The following is a 15,394-nucleotide window of genomic DNA, read 5'->3' as shown; positions in this document are numbered from 1 at the left end:
TGACTGAAAGCTAATTCCATCCAAATGCATTACTCCTCCCGGGCTTTCCTGTCACCAAGCTTGCTTCCCAGAAAGGATAGATTCATTCTCCCTGGGAACAGCTCAGCTTATTATAGGGCAAAGAATCGCAAGCAGCTATGGTACTGCTAAGAGAATATGTCATACTTGTGTTGATGTAGCAGCTTGGGCATGTCCGTGCTTACAGGGACTCGCTTTATTCATCACATGCAAAATACTTCAGTGAAGATCTGTCTGATGTTGTATCAATGCAAGTGTAGCCAAAACAGTGCAACCTGAAGGTCTGGTGGCATAGAGAGACTCCCTGTATATTGTGCCTATGTAATGCAGTAATCTTGAGCTGGAATAAGCTATGCCACTACATCGGTGTGTAAACTGGGTGCTGTTATATTTAACAACTTAACTGAAAATCCCAGCCCTCCTGGGTGATCTCAGGGCCGTGTCCCGGGCTGTTGTGCTCAGTGCCCTCTGAGCGCTGCTCCTCAGGGCGAGTTGGATAGCACTCAGGGGGCCCATCTCTCTGCAGGTGGTTGCTGGTTTCTCCTTCAAAACCTTAGGAGTCAAAGCACCAGCTTGTCAGATTGGTCTTGCCCCAAACTCACAGAGAGGTCAGTAAGAGCAGTGCACATGGAAGCAATACAAAGGGCTGGGCTTGGGTTGTGGCGGGGCTTGAGAGGGAAATATGCTGAGTCCAAAATGTTCTGTATCCTGTTTGGTTTCCCCTGAGCAGAAACCATAAGTTGGTACAAAGGAACATTACCTCTTTTAAATGACATGATTATTAAAAAACCTGGGATTTCATTTTAACAAGGGAATTAAAAAAAAAAAAAAAAGGAGAGAAAAAGATGTGAGTTGTAAAGAGACTGTTTAATTTAATTAGCAATCATATTTGCTTAAAAATAAATAACAAGTGTGGCACGGTCTGCTGGGCAGGGCACACTAGCTCGGCAGAAGCAGCAGCCGCCTGCCCTGCCCTGTGCTTCCCACATGGCCTCAGAGAGGCTGAGCCCCCTGGAGCTGAGCCCACCTATGGCCTGCCCCTCAACGGGGTCATATTTATTAAAATCCCCCATTACTCTTAAAAAAAAAGTCCATCTTCTTTTTCCTGTCACCGCGATTGTGACAGCAGCGAGATATCGTAGCTGGGAGTGTGGCCCTACGGGTACGAGATGGTTCCTGCCCCAAGGACGTTGCAGACTACATGTGCTGAGCCCCTTGCCTAAAGCATTCAGGGTGCTGAGCACCTCACAGCAAGCACCGAGTGTTAAATGATCTTTTCAAAGCACTGCTTGGAAGGGCAGGTTGGAGCTTGACAATGAGATGAAATGCTGTTACGCTTCTGTTCTCATCCCAACCATGCCACTGAGTAAACACGGGTACAGAGCCACAGCAGGGGTTAACTCTGGTAGGAGGCTGGGCCAGAGACCATCCGGATGCACTTACTTCATTTTCTATTTCAGTGTATGAAAATAATTAGTTATAAAACTTTAAATGCTGGGTATTAATGTTTCATGTTGGGAACGTTAAGTGGTAAGGCAGTGAGTCAGTTAGGCAGCTCTGTGGCATGGTGCGACTGCAGGCGCAGGTACGGCAGCAGCACAAGCAGCGCAGGGCTGTGAGTGTGGGTCAGTGTGGGACTGCCTGCTCAGACACCCCGGGCCCCCCCTGCACCCCCTGTGCTGCACGGCAGCTGCTCTGCTCACCGCTGAGCCTCCAGCCTTCGTGGTATACTCTGCTCCTAACTGCAACTGTGCCAGGCCTCGGGGGGGTACCAGCACAGACAGTTCTGGGGCTGCTGTGCTGGTTGAATCCCCTCAGAGCTGTGATGTTCAAAGCCTTTGAATGTAGCTGGGCTTGATGATGTGTATCAGGCACTTGAGGGGTGAATGTCACCATTTGCACAACTGTAGCGATTTTTTTTGTCTTATTAGGGCTGTGACAAGAAAGCCATGGTTTGGGATATGCGGTCTGGTCAGTGCATCCAGTCATTTGAAACCCATGATTCAGATATCAACAGTGTCAGGTCAGTATGTTTCTGAGAGAGGACACATTTGCAGTGTTGAGCAATGCGCTGGTTCTATTTTTGAAGTCTGACCTCATCCAAGTAATGTAATGGGTTCTTGTCTTTTTTTACTCATGCACAGATATTACCCAAGTGGAGATGCTTTTGCCTCTGGTTCAGACGATGCCACGGTATGTTAATCCAGCAACCTAATTTAGGGAAGTTCCATTACTTCCCAGGACAGGTTTTCCTGAAAGACTAGGTCACATCCACAGAGGACTTTTAAGTGATTAAACTGGGTCTGTGACACCAGAGTTGCAGAAAAAATAATGCTACAATATATATTAAATACTATATATATAATGCTGTAGGGGAAATCTAGTAGCACTTTGTAGGTCACCTCTGCAAACTTTTCTACATGAGGTACTGTCCAAATACTAATTTCAGATTCTCTATATTTTGAAGTTTCGTGATCAGAGTTACTTGTCTTACTCGAGGAGGTTTGGCTTCATATAGTTGTTGGTCACAACGTGGGAGGAAACAGAAGAAATGCTGCAGCTTGTGTCAGAAGCAGCAGCGCAGCACAAGGGCATGAAGGGAGCCCACACATGAGTGTGCACGTCCCGGCAAGCAGAGGGGCTGTGGGCTCAGCGCGGAGCTGCGCAGACCCGGTCAGCTCTGTGCATCCTGCCAGCGCAGCCCCGGGGTGGCCTCGGCCACGTCCATCTCCTCCCTGTCAGCCTGACTCACTGCCAGTGCTCTTCACTGCCGTGAGTCACCACCACATCCAGGTCATCTAGGATGATATAATAGCTCTTACGGGATTTTACTTATCTATGCACAAGCTGCTGGGAGGGGCAGAGGATGCACTGACAGGTAGTTTTGGTCAGTGCATTGTATGCAAAATGCCACCTAACCTCCTGGTGCCTGTGGGCCCCTGAGCAATGCACGCGGCTGGTGGCTCTCGCTGCAGCTGGTGGGTCCCCATGGGGGACCAGGCTCTGCCTGTACCACAGCCCTGCAGGGACTGAGCTGGCAGTTAAGTGTAACTCAAGAGCCAGATGTTTGGGAGGCACCTGGCACCTTGTTTCTCCTGTTTATTCGAACATCACACCGAATTGCATGAGAGTGAAGACTCTTCTAAAGTACTCTGCCCTCAGAGTATGTTTTGAATCTGCTCCAGTACTAGCTAAACTCAATAGAAACATTCCCTTTGTCTTCACTGGATGTGGAGACCTTCTAAGGCTCTTCTGGAGATAGTGTACACTGCTTTTAGGTCTTAAAAGCTGCAATTATAAATTAATGCCTCTAGCTCTGTGGTGAGCCTAGTGGCTCTCTGCCCATTTGCATGTGGTACTGGGAGCACTTGAGATGCTGAGGGGGTGAGTTGGAGAAATTGTCCATCATTAAATTCCAATGAGAACACTCTCTTTTTATGCCCAGTACCACAGGCTCTGGGCTTCTGTGCTTATTAATTTATTTAATGATCTTTTTCTTTCTTAACTATTACTGACACCCGCAACTTGAGCAGGAGAATGGGAAATTCCATCTGTACTTTTGACAGAGGTTTTGGCAGTTTCCATCTACTTAATTCTTTAAATGAAGAAGTTGGTGCTTTCAGTGTTACGGACTGATACACTGACTGGCATCCTTGACCTGATTTATGTACTTGGGGATTTTTGAGGAACAGATAATCCTGACTGTCTGGAGGGAAACCATAAAAGCGTGCTCACATGGCAGTGCTGTCACCTGCGGTGGCCTCAACAACCTGTCAGGACAGTCTGATGGAATTATTCATCGGTGTGAAGCACTGGGAGACCTGGACTTCACATACCTGGCAGCTCCCCCCTGCCCTGTGAATGAAACAGCCTCTCCTTTATGTGCAAGCTTGAATTCCAGCCATTTTTCATTAGTAAAATCTTAATATTAGCAAACCCATCTGGCCAGTGTTTACTTAACTTATTGAGGAAGGTTTTCTGTTCAAATAGTTTCAGAAGTGCATTTTGATTTCAGGGCTAACAGACTGCCCTTCTGTATGGCAATGAAGTCTGCGCTGTCTATACATTATTTTCCTGTTAAACAAGCCTATGTATGCTGGCAAATGATAAAAACAGGAAGTGCAGGTTGTAGAGGTGATTGGGGGTTTTTCATGAGAAATAAAAACCAAAGTTCTGTATAAAAATGTATTATTCCACTTGAATTATTTTCACGTAGGTTTTTCAGGCAGAGAGGCCTCACAGGAGGGCAGGGGCTGCTGTCCTGTTTTATCCAGAGCGAGGATTACCACCTAGGCTTCCCCATGCCAAGGGACTCTCTGAGCACCATGCCATGTGGTCTGTGTTCTCAAAGATGACTAGAGATTTAATCCTCTCTCTCCCAGACCCCAGCTGTGGCTAAACTGTTGTCTAGAGAGACTGTCTCCCCATATATTTCCCCAGCAGCAAGACGCCCTAATGTGTAGGAAACCACAGTGGGGAAGCAGGAGGATGGAGGAGACTTTCAGTGAGTAGCCATGGTCCAAAGCTCACCACTTATCTCTCTGTAGCACAACTGGCTTAGAGAAGTGGTTTGGAAAAGCAGGTTCTTCACTCAGTTTATACAAACGAGGCTTGTGTTGCTTAGATCCCTGCTAGACTCCAGAGGAGTCCCAGTTACAGTGGGCAGAAATAGCAGTAGGAAATAAGCTGCTTCCTGTGATGTCTGTTAGGCTGTGGTCCTTTTCACTTCCATTTTTTTCAGTGAAATGTAGTAGCCATTGACTCCAGCCTTTACTGAGGCATGTGTGCTGGTTTTGTTTTAATCCTAGTGTCGTTTATATGACCTTCGTGCAGACAGAGAAGTAGCAATTTATTCCAAAGAGAGCATCATTTTTGGAGCATCCAGTGTGGACTTCTCTCTCAGCGGTGAGACCTGAACTTTGGAGGTTATCTTAGTGCTGGGATTTGAGGGGAACTGTATAATTTTGCCAGTTTAACTTGATAAAGCATTTGTTATTAAAAATAATACTAAGCACCAAAAGAAACATTTAATGCATGGAAGCCTTTTTTTTTTTTCCTCTAAAAATAATTGCTCTTTAAATAACCTAGCTGGTTGTTGCTTCATTGTAGCAATGAAAAGTATTTTCTTGGCCCTACTGAAGGCAAGAAATATTTTGCCATTAACTGCAGCTGGGCTAGAATTTCACAATAATGATTCAAAACATTTCAAAGGAAACATGAAATGTAACTGGACTATTAAGCACACTTACATAAATAGTTTTTAAAAGGATAATAAATGATTAAGAGGCAGTAAAAGTATGTTGGAGGAGCATGAAGACAGAGACATTACCATTTTTCACTACAGATGATACATGAGCTTGAGTCTTCTCTCTCCTGCTCCAGCACGAAGGCAGAGCTCCTCCAGTCACCCTGAGTGGGTGGTGAACTGCCCTCCGCCTCGGACAGGCAAATGTCTCTGTCATGGTCAGAACGAATCACTTACCAATCTGTCTGCTAATCATTCAACCATTTGTATTCAACTTCTTGTGTTAAGTCTGAGCAAAATGTCATTACTCTACACGAGGTGTTGAAGTGCTCTTCAGTCTGTCGTGGTTTGGAGTCATCCCCCATCTCTAATGACTGAACAGGTTCTATATCATTTAACTCCGTTTTAACTATATTTTTAACTAATGAATTTTAATCGGTTCAGCATTTAGTATGGATAGCTCAGAGTGGAGCCAGCCTGAGGGAGGCAGTGGCCAGGGCTCTCTGTGCGCAGAGGGTGGCACAGAAAAGCCGGGTTGTGGCTCACTGCGTGAGAAATGTCCTTGCTGTTGCCAAGGTGTGTTACCTACTTAAGACCTCACTTTGTAAAATATCATTCTCTTTGTAGGTCGCCTGCTGTTTGCAGGCTATAATGATTACACCATAAATGTCTGGGACGTGCTGAAAGGGTCCCGTGTGTCCATTCTGTTTGGACATGAAAATCGTGTCAGCACCTTGCGGGTCTCTCCTGACGGAACGGCGTTCTGCTCGGGCTCCTGGGACCACACTCTCCGAGTAAGTGCTGGGAGCACCCACTTCGGGTGCTTCTTTCTTTGTTTGTTTGATTGTTTAAAAAACGGGGACGAAGGGGAAGGGTTGTTACAGGAAAATTGACTCTAGAGGGACTAACAAGGGTATAAAAACACAGCGTAAAACATGAACAGAAAATTCAAATTAAAAAATCCCCACAAAGTGCTAGCAGAACTGTTAAATATTGAACTTACGTGTGAAATAATATCATTGCTGTTGATATTCTGTACCACTAGTCTGACTGCATTGGCAAATTTTAGTTAAATGGTTGATAGAGTAGTCAATGTCATGAACGATTGTTCAACTCTCTCTCTGCAGATCTGGGCTTAACCTGAGATCCCATATGCAGAAGCAAATGAAGACTGAAACCCTGGACTACAAAAACTGCATAAAAAAGCCACCCCTCAAAATCAAATATTCGCTACACTACAAGATACCCACAGATTAGCACAACTAGGTAGAAAATATAATCTGCTTGAACACATAGCAAACATCACCTTGTAGTAAAATGAAATGTTTTTAATTCTGTTTTGAAACTATCTTATTTTATTAGAACTAGTTTAGATAATTATAAAGGAACTTTTCTCGGAAGTCACCTGTATCATAGAAATGAGTATTTCAGTGCACATTATGTATTTAATTGCATGAATTGAGTTCCTTTTTAAAGTAAAAAAAAAAAAAAAAAAAAAAAAAGGAGGGGGAAAAGATTCCTGATTTTATCAGGGTGTAGCATAAGACTTTGGAAACATTCCGTAGTAGCGCATTGAATTCTGGTGTTGAAAAGTGGAAAGAAAAACAATTCTGATACTTTATGATGGCATTATGGATGACTGAACCTTGGTAGTAAATAGAGGAGCAAAGGACCTAATGTGAAGGTACTGGCTGTTGTCATAAAATTGTATTTTTTGTACAAAAAAGGAATCCTTTCAATCCCTGGTTTTGCCTACTGTCTTTTTAGATAGAAATAAATAGTTAATCTCTGTTACCTGAATATAGAGGATCTAAATATATACAAACTGATAAACTGCAAAGAGGAGGGATATAAACATGATTTACATAATCATGAGGTAATAATTAACCAGTAGTTTCTTAGAAATTTTTAATTGTATCACTTGGTGAGTGAATTTTCTTTTACTTAGAGGAAAACCACATGCTAGGCACTAAGGAATACTGCACGCTAAGCACTACGCACTGTTATGGTCAAGTCTTTTCCAAGTCAGTCATCATCATTCTATGATCATGATTCTTATTTGCATTTTGAGCAGTTTGTACCACTTTGTCAGAGCAATGTAGCTTAAATGTGTATTAAGGCAGTATATGCCCATTTTAAGGTCCTTCTGCAGTATCAAAGCAGTGTAAGTTCATGTGAATGCGGGTCAAACCTTACAAGCCAAATTGTACGGTTCTCACTCTAACAGTAATCTCCCACTGGCATGGACACAGTTTTGTTGCAGTTGGACTTGAGAATGAACAGCCGTGCGTTGTTGAAAACCTGCTGTGAGCCACCGTCCTGGCAGCGCTTGATACTGTGCTCACCAGAGCACATGAGCCCATCTGACCCGCGAGCCGCTGGGTTTCAGGGAAGCACCACAACGGCCACACTGCTGGCAGCACCCAGCCCTCTGTGTGAGCATGGTAATGCAATACAAACTGGCAGGACTACCCCCAGGTGGGGCTGATGTTGTAGAATTAAGATTTAATCAGATAAAGCTGAGATACTGACAGGTACTGAGTCTAACCCGAGCAGAGGCACACAGGGAGAAAAGTGCTGGAGTAGTGCTGGGGGCTTGTACGTCTGGCCTTTGAAATACAAGTGGTGAGATACTTCTCCAAAAAGATCAAAGATATGATTTATATTTAGATTGAAACAAGAGAAAACAAGCTCACTGGAGTGAGCTTGATCACAACCTCACCGATCACTGGAGTTGGCTGTTCACAGAAGTTTGATGATAATATCATCATTCTATTGGAAAGTGTCATTTCTTTACAATTGTATAAAGATTGTATTAGAAACGAAGTCTCCTCATTTATGAAAACGTTAGGGTCCATGAATCCATAAGCAATTAACCCAGGACAATGACATTTGTATCAGCCTTCAGTCCCTAATGAAATAGTTCAGCTGTTTTCACTTGGAAAAGTCAACTCTGATGCCTTGCAATATTTGTGGCAAACTATCCTTGTAACAAACTGAATGCACTATGGAAATGTCATATGGAGCTCACTGTGCAATATTAAGTCAATACATTGTACACAGTTGATCAAAAGATTAATATTAATGTTTAGATAGTATTTATTGGTAAGATGTTTGTTTCAAATATACTACATTGTGTTGATACTTATGAATGGCCTAAATACAATAAATTGTATTTTACATATTGAGAACACGTATATAGTCATTTTTCCCATCAGTTAGGTACTTGCAATGGTAGCTGTATTTTCTGGTTTGTTGGCATTCACTTTTTGCACCATACAGTTTCTTAGATCATTTGCCTAGCAAAAATCTAGGGTGAAATCCAGATCTACCAGAAAATTGCTTCTGGAATATCTTCTGGAAATACCGAAGGTGAGCCGCAGAAACTGAGAGCAAGCAATTCCTTGAAAGTACCTGAAACTCCAACTGAGCTCCTTCTGTATTGAGTAGGCCAGAATTCAGGTTGTGTTCTCCCCCTGAGAAGGATCAAAGCGAACGTGATGTTCTCTTTCCAGACCCTCATTGCCGTACCCAGGAACGCACTGGAAAATGCAGCGTGTGTGTTTTGTGGGAGGGCAGGATTCTCCTCTCATTGCAGTGGGATGCCAGTGAAAGCTGGGCACCAAAGTGCTGTCGAGGGCTCAGGCTATCACTGTTCGGGTAAACCGTATTCGCAGATCACCTTGAGATGCAGCAGTTCAGCTTTCTGCCCTGTCAGTAGAGGAGAACTGCTGGGGTCAGCTGTCCTCCCCACTGTAGTGTAGGTTTTGTGGTCAGCATGAAGGTGGTTGGTGGAAGTGCTCAGTTTAGACACTGAAAAAAGCACCTCCTTAATTTAGGAACATTGGCTCATTTTTTTTTCCTCTGAGGGGCTGGGGGAAGTGCTGAGCCAGCTTATTCTGAGTGACATCAGTGCCCAAACCATCCCCAGTTCCAGTGAGGATGAGGCTGACATCGCATCTTGCACTTCTTGCAGGGAGAAATCCTGTGGTTCTAGCACTTCAGGGCCCCTCTCTGTGGACTCGTAAGCCGAGCTGCACGGACTTGGCACCAGTGAAATACCACCTTTCTGCTCCTGAGGTAATGGTGGAAGCCATGGAGCAGGACAGGCCTCAACTTCCCGTCGGATAAATGAAGACTGAGGAACAGGGCACTGACACATCCATTGTGTTTCTTACTTACTAAATGTTGGCTGGGGAGGCCTTGGAAAACCCAGCGTTTTGAAAACCCATCCCTGCTTTGGCCTGTCAAGCTACATCTGCCTCGGAAACACCTCTGTGCCTTTCCAGAGGGAGAGGTTCTAACTCACGTCTTGTCCTTTCCCCAGTGTGCCCCAGCCATGGAGAAGCAGCTCTGGGTGCAGCCGTGAAGCAGCAGTGTCACATCCCTGGCCCTGCCCTCCTGACCCGCTCCTCAGCGCAAGCCAGGAGGTGAAGGAAAAGCAGTGCCAGAAGGCTATGCAAGCAGGCTACAGCCAGGTCAAATGTACGGAGAGCAGGGAGCTATAGCTGGGGCAAAGTCACTGTCAGACGGCTCTGTCCTGTTAAACAAAAATGCTATATAAACAGGAAGGGTGGAAAAGGATATCGCTAGAGAAAGAGCAGCCTCTCCCTCTTGCTCTCCTGCTGTGAGGAATGCAATAGGAAATTCCCACTCCAGGATTAACAATCGTAAAGAAAACTCTAGTTTAAAAAGCGTGTGTGTAAAGCACTGGTGAAAAGTAAAGATATCGTTTCAGCTACTGCTCTAGCACATAAACACAGACTAGATTTCCCTGCTTAAAAACAAAACAAAAGCCAAATATGGGGATGTAAAACTAAGAGTTTGTCTTAGGAATGACTCTAAGAGATCAGGCCAACTCTTGATAGTGATCTGAGAAATTCCAATAGGATTTATTCCAACCGTCTATTTTTAGATTTTCTAACGGGGATGTAAAATGGAGACAGAGCGCTGTAACTCAAGGTAGGTGGAGCACGGGCGAGCAGCCCCGTGCTGTCGCGTTGGGCACCTTGAGCCCATTGTGCAGCGAGAGCTGAGAATCACGGAATGGGTTGGGTTGGAAGGGACCTTGAAGATCACCTAGTTCCAAGTCCCCCGCTATGGCCAGGGACACCTCCTGCTAGACCAGGTTGGTCAAAGCCCCGTCCAACCTGGCCTGGAACCCTCCCAGAGGAGGGAGGTGACCCTGCGCAGGCAGCACCTTTCCCAGTGCTTTGCACCGGGCCTCCGTGCGACCCTCACCCGCAGGCTGGCGCTGGGCAGGAAGCCGGGGTGTGCCTGCCATGGATCCGTGCAGGCGGTCTGTACAGGAGTTTTGGTGAGCTGTTGGGCAGCTGATGGTAGCCACAGCTCGAAGGGCACAGCTGGGACGGAGCGGAGGCCTCTGGCTGAGATGTCTCTGTGGTGCTGCGCAAATGACGCCACTCGGCCCGTTTGGTTCTCAGCCATTTCATTTTACACCAGAAGCAGTGAAGGGCCCAGCCTTTGCGCCACAAAGGTTCTAATCCTAAATTTTGCCTGGAATCAGAAAGTAAATGTCTGGTCAAAAGCATTTGTCTGGTAAACACACAGCGCGCTCACCCTACAGTCCTAGAAAACCTGAAGCTCCTTTGATGCAGTGAATACAGCTTCGAGCCACTAATGGGGGGGGGGGGGAACGCACTTTACAGTGAGCATCCGGCACCTCCGCGCTCTGCCCGGCTGCGCAGGGAAAGCCGCGGCTTTGTGCAGAAGGTGCCCTCCCCAGGGCGGCGGCCGCGGCCGCTCCCCGGCAGCGCCCCGAAGCGAAGCGCTGCGGGCCCCGCCGGCCCGGGGGCGGCTCCCCCCGCCCCGCGCCCGGCTCCCCGCCGCGCCGGGCCCCGCCCCGGGGGAGGGCAGCGCGGAGCGGAGCGGCGCGGAGCGGAGCGGCCCGGCGGGCCGGGGCGGGCCGGGCCGGGCGGAGGGGCCGCCCCGCCTCTTAGTCGGCGGCAGCTGCTGCTGCGGGGCCGCAGCCGCCGTGGGCCGCCGCCATGCCGGGCTCGCTGAAGGAGGAGACGGCGCTGCTGCTGGAGGATTACTTCCAGCACCGCGGCGGCGGCGCCGCGCTGCCCCCCAGCCCCACGGCGGCCGCGCTGCGGCGGGCGGCGGCCGAGCTGGAGCGGCGGGAGCGGCCCTTCTTCCGCTCCTGCGCGCCGCTGGCGCGGGCCGAGCCGCGGGAGGCGGCCGCGCTGCTGGGGCGGGTGGCGGCGCAGCTGGAGGCCGACGGCGGCCTCAACTGGGGCCGGCTGCTGGCGCTGGTGGTCTTCGCCGGCACGCTGGCCGCCGCGCTGGCCGAGCGGGGCTGCGGCGACGGGCCGCGCTGCCTGGCCGCCGCGCTGGCCGCCTACCTGGCCGAGGAGCGGGGCGAGTGGCTGGAGGCGCACGGCGGATGGGTGAGCGGGGAGCGGGCGGCGGGGAGCGCGGGGCGGGGCGGGGGATCGGTCCCCGGGAGGACCGAGGGTGAGGAGCCGGGAGCTCGGCCCCCTCCGCCCGGCTGGCCGAGCAGGGCAGCCCCCCGGCGCCGTGCTGCGCCTTGGTCCGGGGGGGGGCACTGCCGGGGCTGCGCCTTGGTCCGGGGGGGGGCACTGCCGGGGCTGCGCCTTGGTCCGGGGGGGGCACTGCCGGGGCTGCGCCTTGGTCCGGGGGGGGGCACTGCCGGGGCTGCGCCTTGGTCCGGGGGGGGCACTGCCGGGGAAACGTGCCAGGGTGCCCACCGGTGATGGCGTGTGCGGCCCCGGCGGGGAGGTCTCCGCGGGGAAGGGCCGCAGAGCATCTGCGGGGGTCTGGTTAATTCGTAGCGACACGCAGCGGGTGCCCGCTGGGGCACTTGCGGTGCCTGCGGGTGTCCCGTGTTGCGGCTTAGGCCCGTTCTCTAAAGATGCCAGTGGCCAGTTTTGTCAGGCTGCAGCCTCCTAAAAATACAGCAGCAACGCAGCTGGCGCGCGGGGGGCAAGGTTAACCGTCTCCTCGGGTCCGCAGCCTGTGGATTTTGGAGAGAGGCTGGCACAGGTCTCTTCCCAAGCGCAAACACGAAACACCGATGTGCCTGTCCGTACATACGCCTGTGTGTGAAGCCACCCATCTGCTAGACCTGCTGCTCTGGTTCCTGCTTGTCCTGAAACTGGTCAGGCGGGGGCTCGGGAAGGTGCGGGCAATAGCGTTAATGTACGTTGCAGTGTAAACCGATGGCTGCTGCTGCTTTCTGCCACTCGAGATGCGTGCCGAAAGTATGGCTTTTAAGGCGTCCGTGCAGCTCTGCCTGCATTTCTGAACAAAATGTCAGCTATCCCGCAGAACTGCACGTTTCCTATCTCCAGTCCTAGTGGAATATTTGATGCCAGCACAAATAAGCACTAAAAATAGAAGGCAGGGGGAAGCAGCCACTGGTTTCGTTGAGTTTTCCAGAGACCAAAATGAACTTGGTTTTCCAGTGGTCACTGGTCCATCTGACTGCTCAGAACAGTATGGTGGTTGGCTACAATGTACGCTGTCGCTTGGCAAAATCACACTGCCTGTTCGCACAAATTAAAGTGTAAAGAACAAAGTTCCGGAAGAAATTAAGAGTATAACTTGTTTACATAGACATCTGCGGAGCAGAGTTCAAACACGACCATCTGGAGTTGTATTGCTGCCACTTCTGATTATCACAAATAACGATCTGGGAGAGCAGCTGCCAGCTTTGCGCTGTCGTAGGTCGGCTCTGAGCAGTGTCCACTTGGCCCTTCCCAGAGCGTGTGTGAGCTCAGCCCCGCGCCCGCCGAGATGGGACCGGCTCCGGGCTCCTGTCTTTCAAGTGGAAATTTCCATATCCTGTGTTTCAGATGCTTTCTGAAACTTGAATGAGGGGGAACAATGCTGGCAGCTCCCATCAGAAACTTGCCTAAAAGGGTGAAAAAAACGTAATGACATACTGAGCATCTTGATAGGAAGTTTGCAATTGTCTTTTGAGAAAAGCCTACAGATGCTTGTAGCTGCTCTCCAAAGGCTCTCACAAAGCATTTTTGTGTGCCCAAGGCAGCAGGCTTAGACCGTCATGGTTAGAATAGAGGCTTCTGCAGCTGACGAACGCCGTGCTGGGAGTGTGAACGAAACTGTGCTCAAAGACTGCTTAAAAGAAATCCAGTTCATTGTAAGCCAACCAACTCAATGTCCTTTCTCTTGCTTTTCTAGGATGGCTTCTGTCGCTTCTTCGGCAGACCTGGCTCCCAGTCGGCTGACCAGAGCAGTACCATAAGCAATGCCATCATGGCCGCAGCGGGGTTTGGAATAGCAGGATTGGCTTTTCTCTTGGTGGTGCGGTAGGCTGATGAACGAATCTTGCCGTGGGAAAGTACTCTCAAAACTGACAATTTACCAGATTTCACTCTATTTTCTATAGAACAGAACCTCTAAGAAGAAGTTTATATTTTTAAACTGGCTTGGAAAACTGTCTCACCAAATCCTTGACTATAAACTGCTTCACCGCTACCCAGTAACAGCACAAACAAATGTGTACTAAACCACCATTTGTGCATGTTCAAAACCTGTTGTCTCCAAACATCCTCTGGACTTTCTTTTTGAAGGTGTAACCTAAACTTTAGCATGGTTCATGTACTGTAACTTCTGAGTGCTCGATGTTATGCTAGGAAAACGTTATGGTGGACTTGCTACTAAACCCTCTGTTTGAGACGTCTTATTTACGTGGAGGCTAGGCTTCGAATCTGCCTTCCATTAATACTGTAAAGTGGGCGAACGTTAACTGTGATTTAACATGGTTTATGGCTTCAAATGCAGTACACGGCACTTGTTACCGAAAGGCAACTCATTCGTTGATTTAGAGCAATTAGCGCCTGTGATGCGAGAGGCATTAGGGCTTAATATGACATAAGGCTGATTTCATTACACTACAAGAAGATAAGTATTGATACAGGACGGTAATGGCTGCAGTACTGGTTCGTACTGAAAGGAAAAGAATTTAAATATTAAATCTTAATTGGTATATTGAAATCCAGTGGAGGCTGGAATTTCTCTGGATTTCCGTGACAAAACGAGAATTTCCATATATCTTAATATATTTTTGAAGTATTTATCACTGTATAATACTTGTAGCCATGACATCTTTATTTTTGTTTAAAACTTAATGCTGGTTCTTGTCACTCTAGTGCGTATCAAGCGTTGTCTTGTTTGAGTAATATTTCACTCTATTTTCAACATGCTGTGTATTTCTTTCAGTGGTTGTACAAATTGCCTTATGTTTCTGGTAGCTTTTAATAACGTTCCTGGGTTACTCATAGCGTGTACAATTTTACTATGGTGACTTCAAAGGTAAATAAATGTTAAGTATTTTTATTTTAAAAAACTAAACTTTCTGCTTATTGGATTGGGTGGGTGATGGTACTCAGACAGCGGGTGTTTCGGTGGTTACTTGGATGCATCAGTTTGCATTCACCTTCCTGGTGCTTTGACCTGAAACGAGGAGCTGTGCAGCAGCGGAGCAGTGTGATACCAGTCTTTGTTGCAGAGGAGTCCTGCAGTCAAAACTAGGGCTAAGACAGCCTAAGGGGAAAATCCAGTCCAAAAGGCACATTTTCACGACACTGTGACTGGAAATAACCTGGTGGTTTTGTAGGCCAAAACTTTCCAAAGTTTACTAGCATAGCTGGGTACAGACAGGCTCCTCTGAGAGCTGTTCCTGCTTGTCGAGAGTGACAGAGCTCTTGTTTCTCCTCTGCCAACACTTGCTGCTGCCTCTCTCTTTCACACATGCACGCTTTTTTGCCGAAACTGGAGTTTCTGACACGGTGACGACTGAGCAATAGGTGACAATAGTTCAACCTTCTCGGATTAGTAATACCGAGCAGCTGTAATTTTTGAGGGTGTTGGGCTTAACTGTTTTAAAAAGCAGGCTCGTGCTCCTGTCTCCGGGTCGGCTGTTTCTGTGGCACTGGTGGCTCTGATGCCCGTTAAACGGTGCAAGCCGGTTGTTCCCTGGCCGCCCGTGGGCCCACCACCCTGCCCTTTGAGAGGGTGTGCCCTCCGTGGGGAGAGCACCGGCCGGGCGGCAGAATTCCTCGTGGGAAAGATCAGCCCGGCAGCCGGGTCGGCATCGCTGCAGTCAGCAGTGGCCACCCGGCT

General features: G+C 48.4%; 2 protein-coding genes across 3 annotated transcripts in view; both read left to right on the top strand.

Moving 5' to 3' along the window:
- GNB5 (G protein subunit beta 5) overlaps positions 1-8,462 on the top strand; it is a 31,180-nt gene extending 22,718 nt beyond the window's left edge. For both annotated transcript variants that reach the window (XM_042804055.1, XM_042804054.1), the window contains 5 exons: positions 1,950-2,041; positions 2,163-2,211; positions 4,827-4,923; positions 5,891-6,057; positions 6,391-8,462. In XM_042804055.1, coding sequence (XP_042659989.1) covers positions 1,950-2,041; positions 2,163-2,211; positions 4,827-4,923; positions 5,891-6,057; positions 6,391-6,402 — 417 coding nt within the window. In that variant the 3' untranslated portion in view covers positions 6,403-8,462. The remainder of the gene's footprint in view (positions 1-1,949; positions 2,042-2,162; positions 2,212-4,826; positions 4,924-5,890; positions 6,058-6,390) is intronic.
- Positions 8,463-11,146: 2,684 nt separating this feature from the next.
- Positions 11,147-14,618, top strand: BCL2L10 (BCL2 like 10). The gene is made up of 2 exons (XM_042804346.1): positions 11,147-11,673; positions 13,451-14,618. The coding sequence occupies exons 1-2, from the start codon at positions 11,272-11,274 to the stop codon at positions 13,580-13,582; spliced, it is 534 nt and encodes a 177-aa protein (XP_042660280.1). The 5' UTR covers positions 11,147-11,271; the 3' UTR covers positions 13,583-14,618.
- Positions 14,619-15,394: the final 776 nt, after the last annotated feature.

This window comes from Tyto alba, unplaced genomic scaffold, assembly GCF_018691265.1.
Source record: "Tyto alba isolate M040663 unplaced genomic scaffold, T.alba_DEE_v4.0 Super-Scaffold_41, whole genome shotgun sequence".
Classification (NCBI taxonomy): Eukaryota; Metazoa; Chordata; class Aves; order Strigiformes; family Tytonidae; genus Tyto; species Tyto alba.
The sequence above is the reverse complement of the archived record's forward strand: the minus strand, read 5'-3'. Positions and strand labels throughout refer to the sequence as shown.

Coding starts and splice junctions, on each gene's coding strand:
- BCL2L10 (XM_042804346.1), top strand. CDS start 11,272: ATGCCGGGCTCGCTGAAGGAGGAGACGGCGCTGCTGCTGGAGGATTAC. Junction 11,674..13,450: donor TGGAGGCGCACGGCGGATGG/GTGAGCGGGGAG, acceptor TTGCTTTTCTAG/GATGGCTTCTGTCGCTTCTT.